This window comes from Muscardinus avellanarius (genome assembly GCF_963383645.1).
Source record: "Muscardinus avellanarius genome assembly, chromosome: 12".
In the NCBI taxonomy this organism is placed as follows: Eukaryota; Metazoa; Chordata; class Mammalia; order Rodentia; family Gliridae; genus Muscardinus; species Muscardinus avellanarius.
Window position 1 is genome coordinate 65,717,467 of NC_137798.1, and position 23,942 is coordinate 65,741,408.

A 23,942-nucleotide genomic window follows, 5' to 3' on the forward strand; every position below is an offset into this window, starting at 1 on the left:
GCCACCTGTACCTGGTTTAGCGTGATCGGAAGAGTCAAAGAAAACAGTGTCTATTAACTCCTTAAAAACTGGGCATGGTGGCACATACTTGCAAACCCAGCATTCAGGAGGCTGAGACAGGAGGATCATGGTTCGTGGCCAGTCTCAGCTACACAGTGAGATTCTTTGCAACTCAGTGAGACCCTGTTTCAAAATAAAAAATAGAGCTAGGAGTATATATAGCTCGGGGGTAGAATGCCCCTGGGTTCCATACCCAGTACCACAAGGAAAAAGAAAAATCTCCCTGAAGAGTAAATGACTTTGACCTGTTTGAGTCACTAAGAGCTCATTGGGCACAGCGTTTGGCTGGTGGGTTGCATGAAATAAGATAAGATTAGCACTGGGAGGCTGAGACAGGCAGATCACAGGTTTGCAGCCAGCCTTGGCAACTTAGTAAGACCCTGTTTCAAAATAGAGAATAAGAAATAGGGCTGAGGGTATGTAGCTTGGAAATAGAACGCCCTAGCAAAAGGTCATGCCGGGCTTCACAGGCCACAGAGAGAGGTTTAGCCTTAATTCTTTTCTTTTAATTTTTTTTTCTTTTAACAGTTTTTTTTTTGAACATAAATAGTTCACATTTAAACTATATTTGGTGCCCTCTCCCCCCCGCCCCCGTTTTCCCTTCCCCCCTCCCACCAATGGTTGTCCAGGTTAACCATGTCATATTCATAATTTTACACATATTCAGATGTAGACCCTCATTAATCAAGATAAGCCTTCCTCCTCTCCTATCTTTCCATTCAAATTTTGCTGATATTTCCCCTTCATTATCTGGAGTCCCACTGGTATCCTCTGTGTTTCCTAGTTTGGGCATATTAGAGGGAACATATGTATCTTCTCCTTCTGTTCTTGGCTGATCTCACTTAACATAATGTTCTCCAGGGCTTTCCATCTTCTTGCAAATGATATAATTTTGTTCTTCTTTATGGCTGAATAGAATTCCATTGTATGCATTTTCCAGAGTTTTGCTATCCATTCATCTGTTGATGGAGAACTGGGTTGGTTCCATATTTTGGCTATTACAAATTGTGCTGCTATGAACATAAGTATGCATATGTTGCTGTATTTCTCTGAATTCAACCCCTTTGGAAAGATACCCAGGAGTGGTATAGCTGGATCATATGGTGGATCTATTCCCACCTTTCTTAGGAATCTCCACACAGATCTCCATAGTGGCTGTACTATTTTGCATTCCCACCAACAGTGTAAAAGAGTTCCTTTTTCCCCACATTCTTGCCAGCATTTGTTGTTGTTTGATTTCTTTATGCTTGCCACTCTGACTGGTGTTAGATGAAAAGATGTTCTTCATCACTAGCCATCAGGGAGATGCAAATCAAAACTACACTGAGATTCCATCTAGCCTTAATTCTAAGTGTAATGAGAAGTCGTGGAGAAGCTTACAGCAGAGAAGTGAGATAACCCAAAGCTCAGTCTGGCTGCTGCTGGGAGGGAGGGGACATAGCAGGGGCGAGACCAACTGGGCCATTGCAGAAATCTAGATAAGAGATAAGGATGGCCTGGGTCATTTGGAAATATTAATTGGAAAAGTTATTCTAAAATTTTAGTTTACAGTAGAATCACTTAGGGTATTTGTTTAAAACAGAAGTAAGCACACCAGGGGATTTAGCCATAGGCATTCTACAGACCACACTTACGAAACAGCAATGTAGAAACAGAGTTGGTTAAGACCTTTGCCTCTCTGGGTGAGATCACTTTCTAAAAATAACCATCTCCCATCTCTTTAAATCCTACAAATACAGAAGCTTCCAGCTTTCCCAAGTTTTTTTTTTTTTTTTAATCCTCACATCTCAAACTATATTCCTTATAGTCACATGGCTTTTCCTACTCGGTGTCTCCCAGCACAGTCTCTTTCCTCTTGTGATGGACTCAAGAGAAGAAATGTTCCTGAGCATCATTGTCTCAGCCATTCAAGAAACACTCATGAAGCACTACATCTAGATACTTGACACTGAGCTAGGAACTGGTCATACCAAGATAAACAAGTAAGATACACCTCCCACACTTAGCTTCCCTCCTGGGACACCCATGCTCGAAAACTTGGCATTATGAAAGAGAAAAGGAGGAATACAAACAGAACCTGGGCTCAGTAGAAAACAAATGCAGGGGAGTGTTCAAGAACGAGACTTTGGGGAAATATAAGATTAACCAGACTGCCCTTAAGTCCTCCACGTGGATTAAGTCTTATTATGAATAATTTACCTGAATTTAAACAATAACCAGTGATCCTCTATTTCAGGATATCTGGCAACATCAGAATGCTCCAGAGACATTTACTGAATATTCAGAGTAGAAACCTATTTAGATTGCTTGAAACCACTGAGATAAAGGTTTTCTCTTTAAGAGGAAGAAGACACCCGGTGTGGTGGTGCACACTTGTAATACCGGCATTTGGGAGGCTGAGACAGGAGGATCCCACAGGTTCAAAGCCAGCCTCAGCTGCTTAGTGAGGTTCTCAGCAACTTAGTGAGACCTTGTTTCCAAATAAAGTATAAAAAAGGTCTGGGAGTATAGCCCAGAGGTAGAAAAGTCCCTGGGTTTCATCCCTAGTACCACAATAAAAAGGAAGAAGAAAAAGAAAAAATGATACCGCCTTTTGAAATTGATCAACATAGAGTCCCCAAATCACCACACAGTGATGCTGTTTGAAATGTGGATAATTTAAGAATCCAGAGATATTATTTGGATTTTAGCTTGCGTGCCAGACCCGTTGAGGCTTTTTTTTTTTTTCCGGGTCTGGGGATGGAACCCAGGGGCATTCGACCTCCAAGCTACACCCCCTGCCCTATTTTTTACTGTTTATTTTGAAACGGGTCTCACTAAGTTGCAGAGGGCCTCACTAAGTAGTAGCTGAGGCTGTCTGCAAACCGCGATCCTCCAAGTCTCAGCCTCCCGAATGCTGGGATTACAAGTGTGTGCCACCACGCCTGGCTCCCTTTGAGGTTTAATTAATGTGCTAAATCTAAACTTCTTTAAGCCCTTCCTGAATAAGACTAGAAGTGGTTTATTGGGGACATAATTACTGCTTTTGGAAATAACACCAGATAATCTTTGTCTTGGTTTTTTTTGTTTGTTTGTTTGTTTGTTTGTTTGTTTGTTTTGGTGGTACTGGGGTTCCTGGAAACCCTTCTACCTCCGGGCTACACTCCCAGACCTATTTTTACATTTTTTATTTGGAAACAGGGTCTCCTGAGCCAGCGTGCGTGGCTGGCTTCAAACCTGCGCGATCCTCCTGTCTCTGCCTCCCAAGCGCGGGGATTACAAGCGTGCGCCACCACGCCCGGCGGTATTTTTGTTTTTTTGTTGTTTGTTTGGTACTGGAGATTGAACCCAGGGTCATTCTACCTCTGAACTACACCACCAGCCCTTTTTTAAATTTTTATTTTGAAACAGGGTCTCATTAAGTTGCTGAGAGCCTCCCTAAGTTTTCAAGGTTGGTCTGAACCTGTGAGCCTCCTATCTCAGCCTCCCAACTACTGGAATTACAGGCACACACCATTAATTACAGGCATCAGAAATTCTTTCTTAAAATATGAATATTGTGGTGTTTTGAGTGGGCATTGAAAGTGGCAATAAACACTTCTGTTAGAACCTTTAAAACAACTATAATTGAACAGGTAACTTGATTTGTTCTTGGGGGTTACCTGGAACTTCAAATGGGTGTTTTCCCTCTAGACACCCCGGACTCCGAACAAGAAGACAAATAATAATAATAATAATAATAATAATAATAATGCAGATAATTACAATAAGGGAAATTCTTATGTACAACTTACACTCACAATACATTAACTTTGCTAAGACATTAGGTACAGCAAGGCTTCCAGGCTGCTGGGAAACTCCTTGGCAGATTTGATGAAGATGTGGTTCTGTTTAAAATATATGAAAAGAAATTTTCTTTTAGGTGGGGGTCTCTATACAATGCCCAGGCTGTTCTCCAACTCCTGGTTCTCTAGCAACCCTCCCACCTCAGCCTCCCCAGTATCTAAGACTACTAAAAACCCATGACTGCACTGAGCTGAAAAAGGAATTTTAAAATATAAAAATATTGAAGTTGAACTCTGATAGCCTGGAAGCCTTTGTGTACCCTAACAGACCTATAATTTACTAAGGGGTAGGAGGAAAGGGTGTCTGAAGCTGCCTGCCTAATTTAAACTTACAAGCTATTTCTAAAATTGGAGCATCCAGTTCAATAGGTGTTATGGCTTCTATACCATAAATGGTCAATTTCACTGTGTTTGATGTAATTGCTTTATGGAATGATAATGCTAGTTTTGGGCGTTTGTTTTGTTTGGTACTGGGAGTTGAACCCAGGGGCATTCTACCTCTGAGCTACATCCCCAGCCTTTTTTTTTTTTTTTTTTTAGTTTTTATTTTGAGACAGGGTCTCACTAAGTTGCTGAGGGGCTTGCTAAGTTCCTAGGCTATACTCAAACCTGTGATCCTTCTATTTCAGCCTCCCAAATACTGGGATGACAAGTGCATGCCACAAGCACCTGGAAATGATTCTAGTTTGATGTAAGCACAGCCTTAGGCACTTAGAGAAATCTGATTTTTAAAATGTAACCATAGCTCATACACATGCTTATACTTGTTAACCAATACAACAACAATCATCTGTTCCAAAAAGATAGCTCTATTTATATTAGATGTGTCTTTCCTGGTTTAATACAGAGAAACACTCTAATAAATTCATTGAATGTAATTAGATAAAAATCTTTCTCTCTCAGTGCCTATAAACTCGTTGAAAGCCTGGCGTGGTGGCACATGCTTGTAATCCCAGCATTTGAGAGGCCGAGACAGGAGGATTGCAATTTGCAGTCAGCCTCAACTACTTAGGGAGGCCCTTTGCAACTCAGTGAGACCCTGTTTCAAAATAAAGAATAAAAAATAGGCCCGGGGGTGTAGCTTGGAGGTAGAATGGCTCCCCCCAAAAAAACCTTTCTCTCGATACTTCATGAATATTTACAATGGTTAACACCCTCCTGGAGTGCTCATCCAGCATTTTTGTGTGTTTGTTTTGTTTTTTGGTACTGGGATTGACCCTAGAGGCATTCTACCTCCAAGCTACACTCCCAGCCCTATTTTATTTTTATTTTGAAACAGGGTCTTGCTAGGTTGAAGAGAGTCTCACTACTTGCTGAGGCTGGCCGCAAACCTGCGATCCTCCTGTCTCAGCCTCCCAAGTACCGGGATTACAGGAGTATGTTGCACTCTTGGCTCTTGTTTGTATGTCTTCATGAAAACCATATTTTGCAAAGATCTAGAGTCACTGTAGACAAATACCCTCTTTCAAGGATATTTATAATAAGAATATTTATCACCCCAAACATGGAATAATATATATTATGTATAAATCAATGAAACCAGCCTTCATCTTTGTTATAAAATATGTGATGGGACCTAATGCTTTTCTGCGTGATTGTGCTTCCCACTTCTCAGGGACAGTCTGTCTCCGAGGCTACCTGAGCAGTTTTCGGTTTCTACCAACACAATCATAGCGCAGAGATCTGGCAGCGAGATAAGGCTTCCCCATATACGGTTACATCTGGAGTCCACGGCCAAACCCTCTGCTGTTAACACTACCTCTGACCCAAGGACCATTTCTTGGATTGCTCTTGAATAATATTTTTAACAATAATGCTCCACTCATTGTTGGAAAAGAGGACTTTCTTTATATTTAGCTGGTCAACTCTTTAAAATAAATGTAACCACAACTCGGAATTAATCAGTGGCCGTGAGCAGATTCGGAGACAACCAGTTTAAATCATACTACCAGGAGGGCAGCGAGGCCTTTCACAATGGTGGTTTTCTAACTACTGCCAAATTCTCAAGGAAGGAAAACATTCCTTATAAGAACGAAAAGGGGCTGGGGATGTAGTTCAGTGGTAGAGCACTCGCCTAGCACGCCCCAGACCCTAGGTTCCTTACCCAGTACCCAGTACTCCGCCTGGCTGGGGATTAAAGAAACATTTCTCCACCCCTTTTTCTTTTATTCAACACAAACAAAGACAGTACTGAGTCTGAGTTCTCATGAAATGCTTATTGTTTTAAAGCTTTTATTATCACTGCTTGTACATACACGAACGGCAGTTTTGTTTTTCTCAAAATTTCATTCTAGGCAAAATTTCTGAATTTAACTGTAACACCGAGAGTATATCTAAATATTTGGATTCTTCATTTCTGATGAAAACAAAGGGGCCAGGAGTTTAGCAGAGACCTCTGTGCTGACATGTCTGCTTTCTACAAGCAAGGCAATTGGCCCCACCAGGCAGCACAAGTTCATTCAGTCATCTAATCCCTGCGAACATTACAGTTTTCCTTTTTTTTCTTCAAATCTTTAGCTAATTATAAGTACAACTTCATCAGAAAAAGAAAGAAAATATTTGCTCTTGCCTTACCTTTTTTGTGTGTGTGTGGTACTGGGGTTCCTGGAAGCCCTTCTACCTCCGGGCTACACTCCCAGACCTATTTTACACTTTTTTATTTGGAAACAGGGTCTCTTAAGCCAGCACAGCTGCCTTCGAACTTGCGCGATCCTCCTGTCTCTGCCTCCCAAGCATGGGGATTACAAGTGTGCGCCACCACGCCCGGCTACCTTTTTTTTTTTTCCTAGGTGGGAGTTGAACTCAGGAATATTCTATTTTAGAACCACTCCCCCAGCCCCTTTTGTTTTTATATTTTGAAACAGTCTCACTAAGTTGCTGAGGTTGGCCTCAAACTTGCGATCTCCGGTCTCAGCCTCCCAAGTACTGGGATAACAGACATGCACCACCACACCTAGCTGTTCTTACCCCTTTTAATCCAATTTCATTACCAATTCTAAAGTGTTATTACATACATACTAGCCCTATCTACCCATTATTGATGAATGGATCAATCATTTTGTAAAGATGGAATTTATTTCCATTTGTAAAGACAATCTCATTAAATCTGCTTGGTCTTAGTGAGGCCCTCTGCAACTTAGTGAGAACCTGTTCAAAAAATAAAATAAAATAAAATAAAATCTGCTTGACATCCATTAGAAAAATGTGTGAAATAGGAAAATATAAAAAAATAACGAATAGGTTTTTAAGAGAAGACCAGAGCTGGGCACCATGGCACATAACTGCAGTCTCAACTATTTAGGAGGCTGAGGCAAAAGAGTTGCAAGTTCAAGGCTAGCCTAGGTAATTTAGTGAGACCCTTACTCAAAATAAAATTTTTAAAAATAGGACTGGGAAGCTGGGCATGGTGGCAACATGCTTGTAATCCCAGTACTTGGGAGCTGAGACAGGAGGATGGCAGGTTTGCCACCAGCTTCAGCTGCTTAATGAGATCCTGTTTCAAAATAAAGAATAAAAATAGGGCTGGAGGTATAGCTTGGAGGTAGAATGCCCCTGGGTTCAATCCCCAGTACCATTCAATAAATAAATAAATAAAATGGGAAACCAGAAGTGGTCCTGCACACTTGTAATCCCAGGACTTGGGAGGCTTGAGGGTCACAGGTTTGAGGCCAGCCTCAGCAATTTAGTGAGACCTTCAGCAACTTAGAAAAACTCTGTTTCAAAATAAAAGGGTTTGGGTATAGTTCAGAGATAGAATGCTTCAGGGTTAATCCCTAGTACCAGAAAAAAAATGAGGGGTTGGGGGGATGTGGAGATGTAGTTCAGTGGCAGCGTATTTGCCTAGCATGTATGAGGCCCTGGGCTCAATACTCAGAGGTTCCTAAAAAAAAAAAAAAAAAAAAAAGTTCAAAAAAAGTTCGGGGGTGGGGAGGGAGTCCTGGAAACCCTTCTATCTCCAGGCTACACTCCCAGACCTATTTTGTATTTTTTTTAATTTGGAAACAGGGTCTCTTAAGCCAGCACGGCTGGCTTTGAACCTGTGGGATCTTCCTGTCTCCGCCTCCCAAGTACGGGGATTACAAGCGTGCGCCACCACGCCCGGCTTGGACAAATCAATTTCAATTTGCTGAGAAATAAGTCAACTTGCTCAGGGATCTCTCACTTCACATACTCTACCAAAAATCATAATTATTAGGAATTCAATGCTAGTCATGTTTACTGTCTCTAAAAAGTTGATCCAAGATAAGGCTTTTCTTTCCCTTTACATTAAGCTGAGCCATAGATAAACTTTGTCATGGATGGTACTTCATCCCTTTTAATAGCCCATTGGTTTACATTATATCTTAGCATTGATTATTTTTACTAAAAACTTTTACCAATCTGGTAGTCACAAAGACATACTGCATGCATATAGTCATTAGTTTTATAGTCCTAATAATTTACCTAAATTTAGAAATTTTTATATCTTCTCCCATGAAATGTGTTAAAGATATAATTTTTGTTCAGTCTTAGAGGCTATATCAATTAAAACAGATCAAAATAGAAAGTCTTCAAACCTTCTCAGTTATCAGCCACCCACAAAACTAAACCACACTGAAGTCGAGAATAGGAAGTAAAGAATAAATACCACTTCCAATTATGACTGGAACGTAAATAAGCATATGGGAGGCCTTAAACCTGAATTCTAGCAAGGATACCACAGGATGATTGATACCTCTTCCAAGAGAATGAAGAATTAAGGTGAATTCTGTGGTCAGAGCTTGAGGTTTTATTTCTCAGCTAAGGAATATGGCATGTTCGAATTCTCTTTGCTTAATGTATGAAAGACTATAATTTCAGCTTTTAACCAGTTAATGTGTTGGCTCAGAAAAGGCCAATGCTGGATTTGCAAGTGACGTCTACATCAAATTAATCTCCACAATAAAGACGGGCCTGTGAACCAAGACGGCGCTGTGGATGGGCTCTGGACCTTCCGCCTCCTACCTATTCTACCCAGTGGGGCATGCAGTTACCAAAAGCATTTCTCATAGGAAACCACAAACCCCAGTACCTCTGGTACCACCTGCATGTCTTTCCACACAAGAGCTGGCCCACCCCAAGTCTGTTTAATTCTCAAGAGCCAATGGGTATACAACTGCACCAAACCACTAAATTTCACAATGTAACTTGAGACAAACTGAATCTGAAAGGCTATTTTATGGGTATTTTGCCTCCACTCCTGCAGGTAATACAATCCACAGTACACCCACTGGCGAGCAGTATTTGACTCTCCTAATCCTCATTACCATACTTCCTTTGGTACACTTCTCAAGGGAAGTATGGCTGAAGGCATCAGCAAAGAAAATAGGCCTTTCTTAATCATTTGTGTCGTTCGTAAGGAACGTAATGGAAGATTAGAATCAATCTTAAACTTTGGCTGTAGATGTTATTTATTTCCTGGCAAAAATTTGGTACTTAAAAAAAAAAAAAGTGGTACTTTTGTTTTACTGTATTTTCTCTATTTTAGGTAAATATTATGTCAAAGTCTTCATTGCCTTGAAGTTATGCATGATCTAATAAAAAAGGGGGAGGGGTCATAAATAATGACATTTGTCATGTGCATGTTTTATAGTAAACTTGCCACCGCACAATGCTGAAAACTTGGAACTTTGAAAAAAAAAAAAAGCTTGTATTTCATTTCATTCCTTGTTTAGCTCAGCTAGCTAATGTGGACATTTTTACAGTTGATATGAAATTGTTTTTTTCATTGTTTTGGGCCTTAATCAAAAGGAGAAAAAAATAGATACACTTAATAGTTAAGAAAACAGTCAGCTGAGATTGACTTTAAATTAAAATCATAAAATGTCATTTGTGAAATATGCTGAAAAACGTATACTATGTTATCTTCTAAGCACTCCATGAGGGCTAATTCATTTTAGCTATAACTAATTTCCAGTAGAAAGAGAGTTACTATACTTCTGAGCATATTGACAAGTAAGTCTTTCAAGGTCCACATAGGTTAAGTGATTGAACAGGAACTACTTCCTCAGCAGTTACGTAGACATCCTTCGGAGACATTCTAAACAGGAGTCTAGATTTCTGCACTTTATTTCACTCTGATACATCTGCAAAGAAGAAATAAAACTCCCCTTTTCATCTAGCCTTCAAGTTCAGTCGTATATTTTTTTATTTGAAATGAACTAAAGCTGATTTAGAGGGCACATGCCTTTTGGAACGCCTGAGGCCTTTCATTTCTTGAATGATATGCTAAGGCTTGGAACCTACCCAAACCTCCTTGAAGCACCCTCTGCAAAGTTTAATCTAATTTAAATTAACTTACTCCTCAGCGTAAAATGTTCTTTCTTTTTTGTTCCTCATTTTTTTTTTTTTTACTGAATACATGGACATGTTTTTGTGTTTCTAGACATATGACTACTAAAATAATTTGAAGGGGGAATTATATGTATTGCTTTATTCCAGTCATGTTAAAAGCAGTTCTGAGTATAGTTCTGAGAAAAGTATAGTTCTGAGATCTCCTGGCCCTGGAACTATGCAAATTACTCCACAATACACAAATGATTAAGCAGCAATATAGTCACAGTTCCTACCAAATGTTTCTTCAATATAAAATATTCTTAAAAGTGAGAGGCCTAGAGTCTCACTTCATCTTCTATTTCTGTGTACTGCTTGCCTTCAAATCTTTACTTTGCAAATAAAATACTATCAGAGCACGTATTTGCCAGAAATAAGCAATTGTGTGAATTGTAAAATTCTGAAGGGATAAGGCAGAGTATATGTACACAAAATTTTTTGACATATTTTTAAATTCATGTATCTGCTTCCTCTATCTCAACCTCAAGGAATTTGTGAATGCAAATAATTGTGTGGGGGGGTGGTTACTGGGGATGGAACCCAGGGGCATTCTACCTCCAAGCTACACCCCCAGTCCTATTTTTTATTCTCTATTTTGAAACTGGGTCTCACTGAATTGCGAAGGACCTCACTTCACTAAGCAGCTGAGGCTGTCCACGAACCATGATCCTATGGTCTCAGCCTCCCAAATGCTGTGATTACAAGCATGCTCCACCATGCCCAGCTGAAATAAAAATTTTTAAGCAAACAAAAAGTATTGAATTCTCCTGAGCCTATATAGTAACTGGCTGCAAATTGATCAGTTTCTCCAAACTGAACATTTGAACAGGGTAGTTTTAGTTGACCATGATGCTTTTGAAGAAAATATACTAAAGAAAGATGTAGTGTTAAAAATTTGAATATAAAATGCTTTTTCGAGTAATAACAATGAAATAATTGTGAAGATACTGCAGTGCAGGAGGTCCATAATTAAAGTTACCTACCACGTGTACACTCCATCTATTCTGTAGGTTTCCTATGTACCAGAAGTCCCAACATAATCCCAGAAGTGTATGCTTGATCTCTGTCTCTCTAAAACACACGTTCATTCTCTTTCTCCTCCACACAAGGAAATTTCAGCTAAGAATTTTGCTTTCAATAATACCTGAATGAGAAAGTCCTTGAAGTCAGAGATGTGTTATATGTCAAAATGAGCTATTTATCCCTGGTGGTCATTAGAGAGTGTCACAAGAGAAGAAGTGTACCCCAGAGGGTCTTGCAAAAATCCAACTCTGGGAATTGTATTCTATCTCAAGACTCTCCATCATTTCAGCAGCCCATTCATTTACTCAAAAAATATTTATCAGGCACCATTATATCCAGCACTGTGTTAAGCTCAGCAAGGCATTAAATCTTCAAAGTAGTTTCTTATTCTATACTTATGTTGACACGTTTAGGTGGGGCCTTAAATTCTCTACTCAGCTGAATGCTTTAGTTCACTTCTAAGTAATTTGTCATTTTAAAGAACATTTAAGTCGGTTTTATTTTTCGTCAATGGAATTCTACCATATACGATGGCATCTACATAAAGAGTTCAAATCTTGAAGATTAGGATAGCAAAGTCCACGCATTATAGGCTTAAATATCACTCCAGAATTAAATTATTGGAGTTGAACGTCTAGATGTGAGACTCAGAGAGCTTCAAGAAATAAATCTCAGCTTCGGCTGCCCCTAAAAGCTCATCAAACCTTAGGTCTATAGAGAATAACTGGTGTTTCTTTCCGAGTTCTAGACTCAAGGAGGAAGAGGCCAAGTGGGCCCTCGCTGGAATCCCAGCATCACGGGAATTCTCCCAGGCGGCTTTGTGGCGATCTAAGCAGGCTTCACGCATGTTTTAATTATAGCTGCTCTTCACTGAACGTCTACTGTGCCAAGCACTTTATATCCAACACTCTGGCCCACTTTAAACTTCCCTTCCAGCGTCTCTTGGCTCCTTTTTCCCGAGGAGGGGCTCCAGGCCCGGAGAAGTTAGGTAACTTTGCCAACACAGGGTTCGCGGGTGTGCGCCGGCGAGGGGGCGCTGGCTTTGCTCATCGGCTCCCCAGATCCGTTCTCTTTGCAGCGCGCGTCTCTGTTTTGGGGGGTGTTGGGGAGGGAGGATTGCTCATGAAGGTTGGGGGGGAGAGAGATGGGAGCTGATAACGCTGTCTGGGAAAGATTTCTGAACCCAGGGGAGAGGAAAAGAAAAGAAAATTCGGTGAGAAAACAAACCAGTCGCAGCTGTTTGGGTTAAGGAGAAAAACTCGCCTCGAGGGCCCGGGGTCGGCTTCTCCCAACCCGCGGGGCGCGGTGATTGACAGGCGCCCGGGCCGCGCGGTCGGAGCGCCCCCCCTCGGGCTCCCGCCGGCCCACCGAGCGGCTGCGGCGGGAGCGAGAGCTTCCCAGGCCCCGAGGCCGAGGGAAGCTGCTGACGGATGGGGGCTGCGGAGCGCCAGGGCGCTGAGTGAGGAGGTCCTCGCCGCCCGGCCTCCATCCAGGCCTCCGCCCAGCTCGGCCTCCAGCAGCCTCCAGCTCGGCCTCCATCCAGGCCTCCGCCCAGCTCGGCCTCCAGCTCGGCCTCCAGCTCGGCAGCCGCGGACGCCCGGGCCGGCAGCGCCTCTGCACCAGCTGGGGAAAGAGCTGGCCCGGGGTCCCGGGACCTGCGCCCGGCCGGCAGCGGGCGTCCTGCGGGCGCCGTCGGGGCCTCTCCGGGTCTGAGCAAGGCCTGAAGTCGCGGCTGCTCCTTGTCACTACCCTCAAACTGAATGAACAGTGGCTGCCATGACGGCCCACGCGGTCTGGAGGCCTGGCTCCTCGGGAGCCCCGAGGCCGCCCCGGCCCCGCGCGCCCAGGCCTCGCCCCTGCTCGGCCCCTTCCCGGCTCCCCGCCCGCCCGCCCCGGCTCCGCTTCCCCTCCATCAACTCCAGGCCGAATTCAACCCGAGAAGCCTCCTTTGAGCTTTTGTGTTTGCTGGGGGAGATGTGGGCGCAGGAGGGATCGCGTTACAACTTTCATTTCCTGAAATGTTTGAGGGAACATCCAGGGTTTTTATCCCCACATCAGGCTGGGCGATGGGCTCGGGTTTCAGGCCTTGTCACTCAGCTGTCACCAAACAAACGACGCTCTCAGAGCCCCGGAGAGGGAGCGCTACCTGCTATTCATGACCCCTGAAGCAGGTGATCACTCATGGGAAAAACAGGTAGAATTAATCACAGGGCTGCTCTCCGCTTCCTCTCCTTTTTAGAAGACTTGCCCACCATGTGAAACCTGTCAGAAAACAAATTAACTCTTTCTTGTCCCCCAAGGGAACCAACTCAACACACATATTCACACCAAAAGATGGAATGAGAATTGAAGACGACATCTTAACGTCCCGCTCCACTTTAGAGTTTCTTAGTTGGTGGCGATTCCATTTTAGTGGGCGATAGGACCTGGGGAAGCAGGGAGAGAAAGAGGCATCTTCCTGTCACTTGGTCCTAACTATTGGAAGGAGTCACAGGTATAGTCAACTAAACTCAGGTAGATTCCAACATCTCCTTCCTGCCTGGGGGTCAATGCTTGCTCTTAGTAAAGGGGAAATCTCTACCTCAAGAGGAGCTTCTAAGAAATTTCTGTGGATAGGTGTTGGACTCCCTCCCCTTCTTTCCTTGTCGGTCATGTTGAGCATCCTGTTGGGTTTTGTACCATATTAGAAAAGCCAACCCCTTTCAAAATCTCCCTATTTCAACTCTTGCCTTAGTTAAGCTAAAGCAGAAAGGGCAGCATACTAGTGGGCATGCTGATGTTCTTTGGTTTTGTGGAAACTGTTTAACAACTTCTACTTATTAAACATTGTAACAAACCACTCATAGTGGTGCCCTACCCAGTACTTGGAAGACAAGGGGATCGTAGGTTCAAAGCCAGCCTAAGCAATTTAGTGAGGCTCTCAGCAACTTAGCAAGACCCTGTTACCAAATATGAAAGAAAATAGGTCTGGGGGTGTAAGCCTGGAGGTAAAAGGCCCCTGGGTTCCATACCCAGTTCCCACCCCAAAAAAAATCACATTGTAATATAAATGTGTGCCTTTATTTTCTGTTTTGCTCTACTTTTCCTTGTCTTAACATCTTTTCTCCACCCTACAAATAAAGACAGTAAGAGAAAAAATGCATTCAGATTTGTTTCTAAGATATATTAATATTGGAAAGGTTAACTAGGTGGGCTCAGGAGCCATAAATCAGACTGATTTTTTTAACAGTAGAAATATGGTAAGGGGCCTGTATTCTCATTCTGCCTTTTAGTTTTAGTTATTCCACAAAAGGTGTGTGTGTGTGTGTGTGTGTGTGTGTGTGTGTGTGAAAGAGAGAGAGAGAGAGAGAGAGAGAGAGAGAGAGAGAGAGATCAGAGGAGAGAAATCAAGAGATATACCTCATGTAAAGTAATCCTTCTGGCCTTCTTTATGAAGATTTTGTCTGTTTATTTTGAAAATAGCCATTGGTTCCAGATTCCCAGAACTGATTTTCTTAGATTAGCCATTTGTACTTAGAGGTAGAGCCCTGAGCAATATTATTCTTCAATTAAAATAAAAAACTTGACTTTAGAAGGAAGCATGTTATGTTTATATAGCATCAGCAATGCATAGAAAATATTCACTGCACATATCTGAAGACAACGGTTCAATTGTTTAAATGTTCTTTTCACTTCATAGATATGAAGGCATGTTGACTTATCTAGTTTAATTTTTCTAAAAGCTTGTTACCTACTTCCACCCAGGAGACATTCTAAGTACTACAAAGCTAATGCTGTCTTCCTTGTACCGCCCCCTTTTTTTAGAGGTAAAATTGACTTTTGCAAAGTATTGCATCCTATCCCATCTCACCTTCAAAATGTGCATTTTCCCTATAAGCACTATACATTTCTGCTCCTTTCCACCAACCACACCAGTCCCCATCACTACTATAACAACAAAAACAAAAACAAAAAAAGCTGCAAAAGCTAAGGGGAACATTATTGCAAACAGTTGCTTACAGTTTAAGACAATGTTTGTGTGATGCCAACCAAATATGTCACGGCTTGGTTTATTGAATTTTTTTTTGGGGGGTGTCACAATCTCATTGTCTTTTCCTGGTCCACTCCAGAAAACTGACAACTCAAATTAGAATTTTTAGCAACTAAAACCTTGGCTGAGGGCGAAAGGGAAAGGGGAGGGAGAAGTAGTTGCATTTGTAAAAATACTTAATAAGAAAAGAACACCTAGAAAGTTGGTTTTGCAGGCATGCTTCCTGAAATCTGGAGATTTTCTATTGAGCATGCTGACTCACTGGCTCTATGAAGAATCCTGAGACATTTAATGTCTTTTCTATCAGTAAACGTGTGTAGTCTAGGACTGTTTTTAAGATCCCAAAAGCATATCAACTCAGGTCCAGAACCACTACCAAAGTTTTAAATTCCAAGTTAAAATAAATTCTTATATAGCAAATTGAAATATACTTGCCTTGTGTTAATCCATGAGTATCTCTACTTCTCTACTTGGTTCTAACCTATATTGGTTCCATAAAATATTTATTTTTTCAGTTATTAAGGGTGGGAAGTTCAGGGGACAAGATGGAGGGAGGCGGTATACATTTCTGTGCCTTATTATCTAGCAAATAAAGGGCAAAATCTGTCTACTTGTTTTTCTGTCTTTTTAATGGCGATCACTAATGTTCAGTAAGGAAAGGAGAGCACCAAATACCACCTGGTAGCATTTTAATGACACCTGGGTAGCCACTTCTCGTACAGTGTGTGCAAAATTCTTAACCTTTTTCTCTTTCAAAGATAGAACTGATTTTTAGTTTAGTTTTTGTTTTTGTTTTTGTTGTTTTTTCTGCGTTCTTTTGTTTGATCACACAAAGTTGATTTATTTAAATGAATGATTTGTTTTAACCTATGGTAAAGAAAAACAGTGGTTACTTTCCCAAAAGGGGGGCCTTGCAAAGCCATGAGAGGGAAGTAGCCCTAAGACGGATGAGTTTACACCCTCAGCAGAAAGCTCGAGTCTCAGCTGTCCATGAGCAAGGTAAGAGGAGAAAAGCTACAGCTCCGATTGGAGAAGAGACGGCGTCCACGCGCCTCCAGCAGTCTCTTTCTCTTTGTTTTTAAATGCTACTGCAGTGTTGTTTCTCGCTGTCTGAAAGGACCACAGCGTCTAAAACCCAGATTGTCATCCTCAGTAGGAGAACAGGTTTCCAATTTCATCAGCTGGAACGAAGTTGTGTGTGTGCTAGGTTTAGAACACTAGCAAAAAGTCTGCCTTTCCCAGGCAGCGCTTTTTCTAAGTAGAGGAAAAGCCAACATTTCTCCCACAATTGTGATTATTTTGTTCCTGGATGGCCCACTCGTCTCTTCTGTAACCTATCCCCTTTCAAGACTCTTTCTAGTGGACTTGCTGGACGCAGTCGGAGGGGAGCCTGGCTCTCCCTGACCTTCAGAAGCTCAGCGGTCCCCACCTGGCTGAGGCCGCAGGGCGGGCGCGCAGGCCTCGGGTGCAGGTTGCTCCTGGGGCGAAGAGGGAGCAGGTACTTGTCCCGCTGGCCGTGGACAGCTGGAGGAAGTGGTCTAGGGGCGGGAGGCTAGAGTCCTCTCTTGGGGAAAGCTGGAGGGAGAGCGAGTGGGCCACCGGCGACCCCCTCTCCACCTCGACCCACCCGTCTCTGTCAAGGCCACCCATCCACCCTAGAAAACTCAAGTCGGATGGCACATCGCTCGCTACCTGAGTGCGTGGGACGCAGCCGCTTCTGGGGCCCAGGGCTGGGGGTAGGCAGACTTTGCTCGCCCCTGGGCTATCGCCAAAGGGGGAACACCCAAACTGGCCGATCGAAGAAAGCGGAGGGCTTCCCCAGGTCGGGAAGTTCTAGCAACCGGCTTGGGAAAGGACCCTGCCCTCGGCTGGCACCCCATCATCGACCGCGCGGGCGGAGAGTTCAGGTCCGAGGGCCGAAGCCGAGGCCCAGGGAGCTAAGAAGGCCCAAGCGGAGGCCTGGACCGGGCTAGGCGCCTCGACCCCGGGCTCGGAGGCCGGCGCCCGCTTCCAGGGCCCCGCGAGCGCTCGCACCTGCGGCGGGGCCCGGGAGCCGCGCGGCCAGGCCTGCCCCCAGCTCGCAGGCCCGCGGCCCCAGTCAGCTCCCCGAAGCTGGAGAGCGACCTCGGCTGGGGCCTGGGACCCGGCCCCGGGCGCCCAGGGCGGCGACAGCAGCGTCCCGTCCAGCCCAGGCCGCGGCCTCCTCCCTGGGCAGGCCCTGCCCGCGGCCAGCCTGGCAGCCCCCGCTCTGCAGCGCGGCGGGCCGGGCCTCGGGGATGGGGCTCTGGGACGTGCGCGAGCCCCTGAGAGGTGCTGCCCCGGAGGGGAGCGAGGGTGGCCGCGCCGCTGCTGCCCGCGCCTGGGAGGGTCGAATGGCCGGACGCCCCGAGTGCGCGGGCGGCAGGAGCCACTCCCAGGCCTCTGCAGCCAGAGGAGCGGAACCGAAGCCTCTGGGTCCCCGACCTGGAGTCCAGCCTGCTGGCCCTGCCAAAGGCCTCCGGGCGAAGGGGGGCGGCGGCCAGGGAAGCCCCCTCCAGCCGCCGCCGGGCCCGGGGCAGGGGCCTCCGGGGCGCGAGCCGCCCGGTGCCCGGCCGGCCTCTGCGTGCTGGCAGAGCGCGCAACCCAGTGCGGCTCGGGGTCAAGACCAAGCTGCCCCTGCCCAGAGGATGGGTTCGAGAGCCGCGGTGCCGGCCCCGGCCAGGCCTTTCTCCCCGCCGGTAGCTCGCGGGCCCTGGAGTTTCAACCTGCTAAACCCCCAAACTCGGGAACTTCGGGCCAAACCCTTCGCCTCTGGGAATTTAGGAAGCTTCGTTCTCAGTCAAAAGGTCAATGCGAGCAGGTACCAGGAGCTGGGCAAGCCTGTGTTGAGATTTAAGATTAAAAAAAAAACGCCCGAGTAATTGTTTTTTCATCTCACTTGGCAAAAAGCGGTGCCCTCCTAAAAACACTTGGTGTATAGGCCGTCGTTCATTGCATTTGGCTACCGTTATGAAATCTGTAGAGGAGAGTTAAAAAGTAGCTCCTGATTCAGTTACACTCTGACGCCGAGAAGGTAAATTGGAGGTCCCTTAACAGCTGGTTCTCGAAGATTTCCTCGAGGGGGAAAAAAAAAATATGGTTAGTTCCCCCTAATGATCGCTCTAAACTGATTGCCAAGAAAACTCTGAGCAATCCCCAGCTTTCTCGCCTCCTCCTGCCTGTCCTGCTTTTAGCCAGACAGCCGGGGATGGCAGAAAGAGGCATATTGTGCAATTTCTTATTAAACACATCTGGAATATGCGCGCTCAGGACCGAGTGCCAGGGGTTTTACAAAGAGTTTATGGCTGTGACAGAAAGTTGTCCTTTTAACGAGTTTACAAGCAGTAATCACGGGGGCTTTTACAGGACCGGCCCTCTCTCTGCTCCTCTCCAGATCCGAAGACTTTTCCAAGATTCACCAACCAAGGGAGCAGGAAGTGGGAACTTCCACGAGTCTAAAATTATGCCAAGCGGAGCTGGAAGAGTGGGGGGTAGTCACTGGAGTAGGAAGAGAGGGCATGTAAGAAATTAAAGTAATTGGCCCTTCCTTATTTTCCAGAGAGATTTCCGCGGCATCTTTTGAAGCCTGTCAGGGTCAATGAAAGCTATCTTTGTGCCGGGTGTTTGTTTTGGGGAGTGAATGTGAAGAATGTGTGAGGATTCCCTGTGAGAGCCCCTCCTGCAGAGGGTGGCATTTCTCTGTGGCCCAAGACGCAGAGAATAAACACCCTAGTGACTTAAATAAACACCGACTTAATGATCCAAAACACTAACAAGGGAGATGGGGACCCTGAGCTTCCAGCCCAAATGACGGCTCTGAACGGCTATGTGCACATCTGTCCATCACCGAGGGGGAAAAATGACTTTATAAGTAAAAGTGACTACAGTCAACGCACAGTGACCACCTCTCCCCTGAACTCAAAGCAATTTGACAGTCAACAAAAACTCATCATCAGAGGCCTTCCCACGTACCACTCAGTCTACTCAGTCAGGACAGGCACACTTGGAAGGGTTTAAGAAGATATGAGTGTATTAATGGTGACACTGATGATTGGAAAAACTCAAAATTATAAAATCGCCATGTCAGAAAATAAATAGACTCTCCCTAGGGACCAATATTTTACAAAGCACAAGCCAGCCAGTCCTGTTATCCTGAGTTGAATTTTAATAAATAATGCCATTTGTTTCACTAATTTTAAAAGCTAAATACAGAAGATACATCATTTTGCCCCAGGCAAAAATAACATGGAGCCTACATGATTATTGGGACTTTTCTGGACACTACCGGCAGCACTGCAAAAGACCTCCTGTCCTGCTGCTGGTCTGCTTTCTATTTGTACAGATTAATTCACAATGTTCAAGTTCTTTTTTTTTTTCCAAGCAGATAAATTACTTTTACTTTCACAGTCTTATCATAAGCCTGTTAACACAAAAGAGCTGAGTTAACATATGAATGCTGTGGAGAAGAACTAGTGGTTAACAAAACTGCATTATCTAAATAATAAAAAATAAATAAATACCCCAAGGCTAAATTCATTCTCTGTCATATAATTAACTAGTCAGTACTCTCAGTTCAGGTGATGGCCTTCAAAGTATTCTGCAATTCATGACCACTCTTCAGTAAGAAAAAAAAAATTAAATAGGGCCCAAAGACTGTAATACACAACTCACCTTTTAGAAACAGAATCATACTCCTGGTGTTCTACTGAGTTTAATTTAGACTGGTTTAGGCACAATAGAAAAGAAACCTGAAAACACATGCTGCTTTAGTAACAAATACCGGGTTGCCAATTTTGTCTGCAGGCATACTTTTGCAAGCTAGAAAACAGGTATAGGAGAGAAAGCCTTTAACAGGAGTAGGCCAGAGATATGAAAGCTTTGTGGGCATGAGAAATAATGGCATTCAGGAAAGTGGTTTTTTTTTTTATATTGGTACATTTTTAAACTTTGTCATTTAAAAAAAAACCCAAGAAAACAAACAGCCAAAAAACTCTACTAAATTTGACAAAAATAGTCGTGTTACTAATGGTCACTTCTATTTCTAATTGCCTCACATAGAGAGCATTAAGACGTTTAGGCACTTGTTTTCCCCCTAATACTGTTCTTTTATTTTAACCTACTTAAAATTATTTAACACTAAATATGAAAAATGTAAACTTAATTTTTCCCATCAAAAAAAGTTATAAGGTTTTATTTTTCCTATTCACCTTAAGAATGCAACCAATTTCTCCCAGGCGGGCGGCTCTTACTTTCACTACTGTTTTTTACCTCTCTCTCTCTCCCTCCCTCCCTCCCTCCCTCTTCTCAAAAAAATTCTCCATAAATAAATTAAAAGGAAATAAAAAATCCAGTTGACTTGTAATTCCCATTCATTAAAAAAGAAAAGAGAGTCTATATGTGGGCGTTGGTGTTGCCCAGAACTGAGATTGGGTGCTTTTGTTTGTTTGGGTTTTTTTTTTTTTTTTTTTTTTTTTCCTGATCGCTGCATTGGAAGGTGAAATGCAAAAGTGGAAAGAGAGAGAAGAGGGATATTATGCTGGAGATCTCTGTTGGTTTTGATTTTTAAAAAGATATTTGTTAAGGTCCACCATTCCTTTATGCACAAAGAATCCCAGAAACAAGCTGCAAAAATGTTCCTGGTTTCTATTTACAAGTGTCCCTAGCCACTGCAATTGGTTGCTGCTCCAGCCATCCCTTGAAGGCCCCAGTTCCTTCCCACTTAGGACCCCAAGTCCACCAGACTGGAGGTGAGAGGGCCCAGCAGAGAGTCCTGGAGCTGATGCTGGTGCGCCTGCAGGCTGTGGCTGGGCTGTGAGGCTGTGAGGCCTGGGAGAGAATAGTTTGAGCTCCTGGCGTGGCCCATATTGCCCTGCAGCAGAAGGACCGAGTTCTGGTCTGGACTTTGGGGAGGTGAGAATTCCTCTTCTGAGCTGGACATAAGCGGCTTGCCCCCTTCCAGAGGAGAGAGTTGGTTCTGCTTGTTGGAGGAGGAGTTATTGTTTTCGGTGTTCTCCCTAAGAAATAGAGGACAACACCATATGGTTAAAAAAAAAAAAAGTGTGAGGTGAAGGGAGGGAGCAGAAAGGAGGAAAGGGCCATTGTGCAATCTGTCACCAACCCAAATGGAGGAGTTCTGCCCTCCCACCCATCCCCAAGGGTCATGGGGGAGGTGAGGAGGCAGAAGAGCCTGGAGAAATGGGGGGGGGGGGCGCCGATGGAGCCTGACTCTGGGAGCTGGGTCCCTTTTTCTATTCCAGATTTCAGAAAGTCAGATGAGCAGGGTTTATTTGAAACAAACACCCAAAAATGTGTTCTTACTTTTGTTCAAGCGGATATGTTTAAATACCTGTCAACTGGCACCATATTTCAAAGCAAGACTGAAACGTCTTCAACAAATGGTTGTTGGTAATAAAGAAATGATCAGGGGACAAACTTAGCGCCCCAATGCACAGTTTGGGGTGAATCAAGTCAAACTGCCTGTTTCCATGTGAGGAAAGGATTAAACGTCCAGTTTCTCTACCCCTGCCCAGAGACTGGCTTGGAAGACACAAGACAGACAGGTCATGAGAAGCGGTGCCCAGAGCGCCCCAGTGACCTGGGTAAACACAGGGAGCTCAGCCAGTCTCTCGGATTTCATCAGAGAGTGGGCCCTCGGGCCTGCTTAGAGGACGCCGGTTTTGTAACTAACAGGAACCGTGCAATCCGTCCCACGTTCCGCGCGCGGCCTTCAGCGGTTCGCAAGCCCCCTCTCGAGCCCCCGGCCGACATCGCTCCCACCCATCTTTGGCCGGCGGCGTCGGTCCGGGCTCGGGGTCCGGGGCGCCTGCAGCCCGAGCCGCCCCCGCCCGACTCCCCACGCCAGCGCCCCGGGCCTCCTCTCTCTCTCCCGTTCCCGCCGCTCTCGCTCCCAGGGAGATCATTTCAGCGGAATTTAACCAGACTCTGTGGTTTTCCACCCAGAGAGGAACGAGGAAGCGAGGTCTCCGGGCCCCGGGCTCAGCAGTGAACAAAGGAAGCCTAGCCGGCCTCTGCGCTCAGGTTTCCCCAAAGCCCCGGGCGCGGCGTCCCGCGGAGCGCCCCGGCCCGTCCCGGGCAGAAACTGCAGGGAACCGGCGGAGCCCGGCCGGGTGGCCGAGGTTGTCTGCCCGAGGAGGGGGGAGGCGGACACGGGGTTTAAAAAAAAAAAATGCGTTTTGAACTCCAGGGCGAGAAGGGGGCGTCCGGAGCCTCCTTCCCCGGCCGGGGCGCGGCGCGGACAGCCCAGCCGCGGGCAGTCCTCGCGGGGCGCGGGGCGCGGGGGAGGCGGAACAGCGCCGCGGCGCCCGAAACTCTCTTTTCCGTGCGAGTCTGGACTCCTCCCTTTGTCCGGCCAAAGCCGAAGGAAGCGGACGAGCCCCGAGCCACAAGGCCACCCCGAGACACGAGCTCAGAGGCGGGCGGGAGCGGGGGCCGAGCGGCAGCCCCAGGCCAGCTTCGCCCCGGAGCCGGAGGGGACGGCTCCGCGACCCTCGGCGCCCACCGACCCGCCCAACTCCCGACACCGACGCGCGGCGGCGCCCCCGCCCGCCCTTCTCCAAACTCTCAGCCCCCCGCTCCCCCGCAGCCTGCCCGCGCGGCCGGACGGCAGACCCAGCGCCAACCTCTCCCCGACATTCACTCCCCAAAGAAATCCACGCGCGGGCGCCCGAGCCGGCGGGGCCGGGTCCCTGGCCCGCAACCCCGGGCTCCGGACCTTGGCGGCGGGGCGCGGGCCGGGAGGGCGCGGGGGGAGGCCGCCCCCGGGGGTCGCGCGAGCCTCCGGGAGCGCGCCGCGTACCTTTCCTTGGCCTCGGCGGCCCGGTCTCTTTGCCTCCGGTTCTTAAACCAGTTGCTGACCTGGGTGGTGGTGAGGCCGGTGGCCTCGGCCAGCTCCCGCTTCTCGCGCGGCGAGGGGTAGGGGTTGTGCGCGTACCACTCCCGCAGCACGCCCCGCGACTTCTCCTTGAAGCAGTAGCTGGTCTCCTCGCCGTCCCAGATGGTGCGCGGCAGCGGGAATTTTCGGCGCACCCGGTATTTGCCCACGGCGCCCAGCGGCCGGCCGCGCAGCTTCTCGGCCTCCACGTAGTGCGCCTTCAGCCACAGCTGCTGCAGCTTGGGGTGGTTGTGCGGCGAGAACTGGTGGCTCTCCAGGATCTTGTAGAGCTCGCGGAAGTTGCCGCGGTGGAAGGCCACCACCGCCTTGGCCTTGAGCACGCTCTCGTTCTTGTGCAGGTGGTCGCAGGCCGGCAGGGACCACAAGAACCTGCCCAGGCGCTCCAGGTTCCCGCCCTGCTGCAGAACCTCGCACACGCACGCCACTTGCTCCTGCGTGAAACCAAACGACGGCAGCATCGACATGGCGGGGCCGGCCGGGGCGCACGCTGCCGGGAGCGGGGCCGGGGCGGCGGGGGCGGCGGCCGCGGGGAGGGGGGCGCGGCTGCTCCGGACCCCCTCCCTAGGCTGGGCGTCCCGGGAGGGCGAGTCAGGACTCGCGGGTTTGCGGCCCGGGGAGGAGAGCAGAGGGAGGAGTGCGGGGCGCGGGCGGCCGGCGCACTGGCAGCCTCTCGGGCCTGGCGGGCTCCGGGCGGCCGCCGGGTGGATGCTGCCGGTTGCCGGGG

The 23,942-nt window shown here is 46.4% G+C and overlaps 1 protein-coding gene across 2 annotated transcripts; it reads right to left on the reverse strand.

The window, feature by feature from the left end:
• Positions 1-21,025: 21,025 nt before the first annotated feature.
• Positions 21,026-23,682, reverse strand: LOC308271300 (homeobox protein SIX1; the record flags this gene model as incomplete). Of its 2 annotated transcripts, none has more annotated exons than XM_080707576.1 (2): positions 21,026-21,320; positions 23,123-23,682. In XM_080707576.1, 2 exons carry the CDS (start codon positions 23,680-23,682, stop codon positions 21,026-21,028), a joined length of 855 nt encoding a protein of 284 aa, XP_080563702.1. The 2 variants fall into 2 exon arrangements, with proteins under 2 accessions (XP_080563702.1, XP_080563703.1); XM_080707577.1 differs by having other exon boundaries at positions 21,300-21,320; positions 23,182-23,682.
• Between the last annotated feature and the right edge of the window lie 260 nt (positions 23,683-23,942).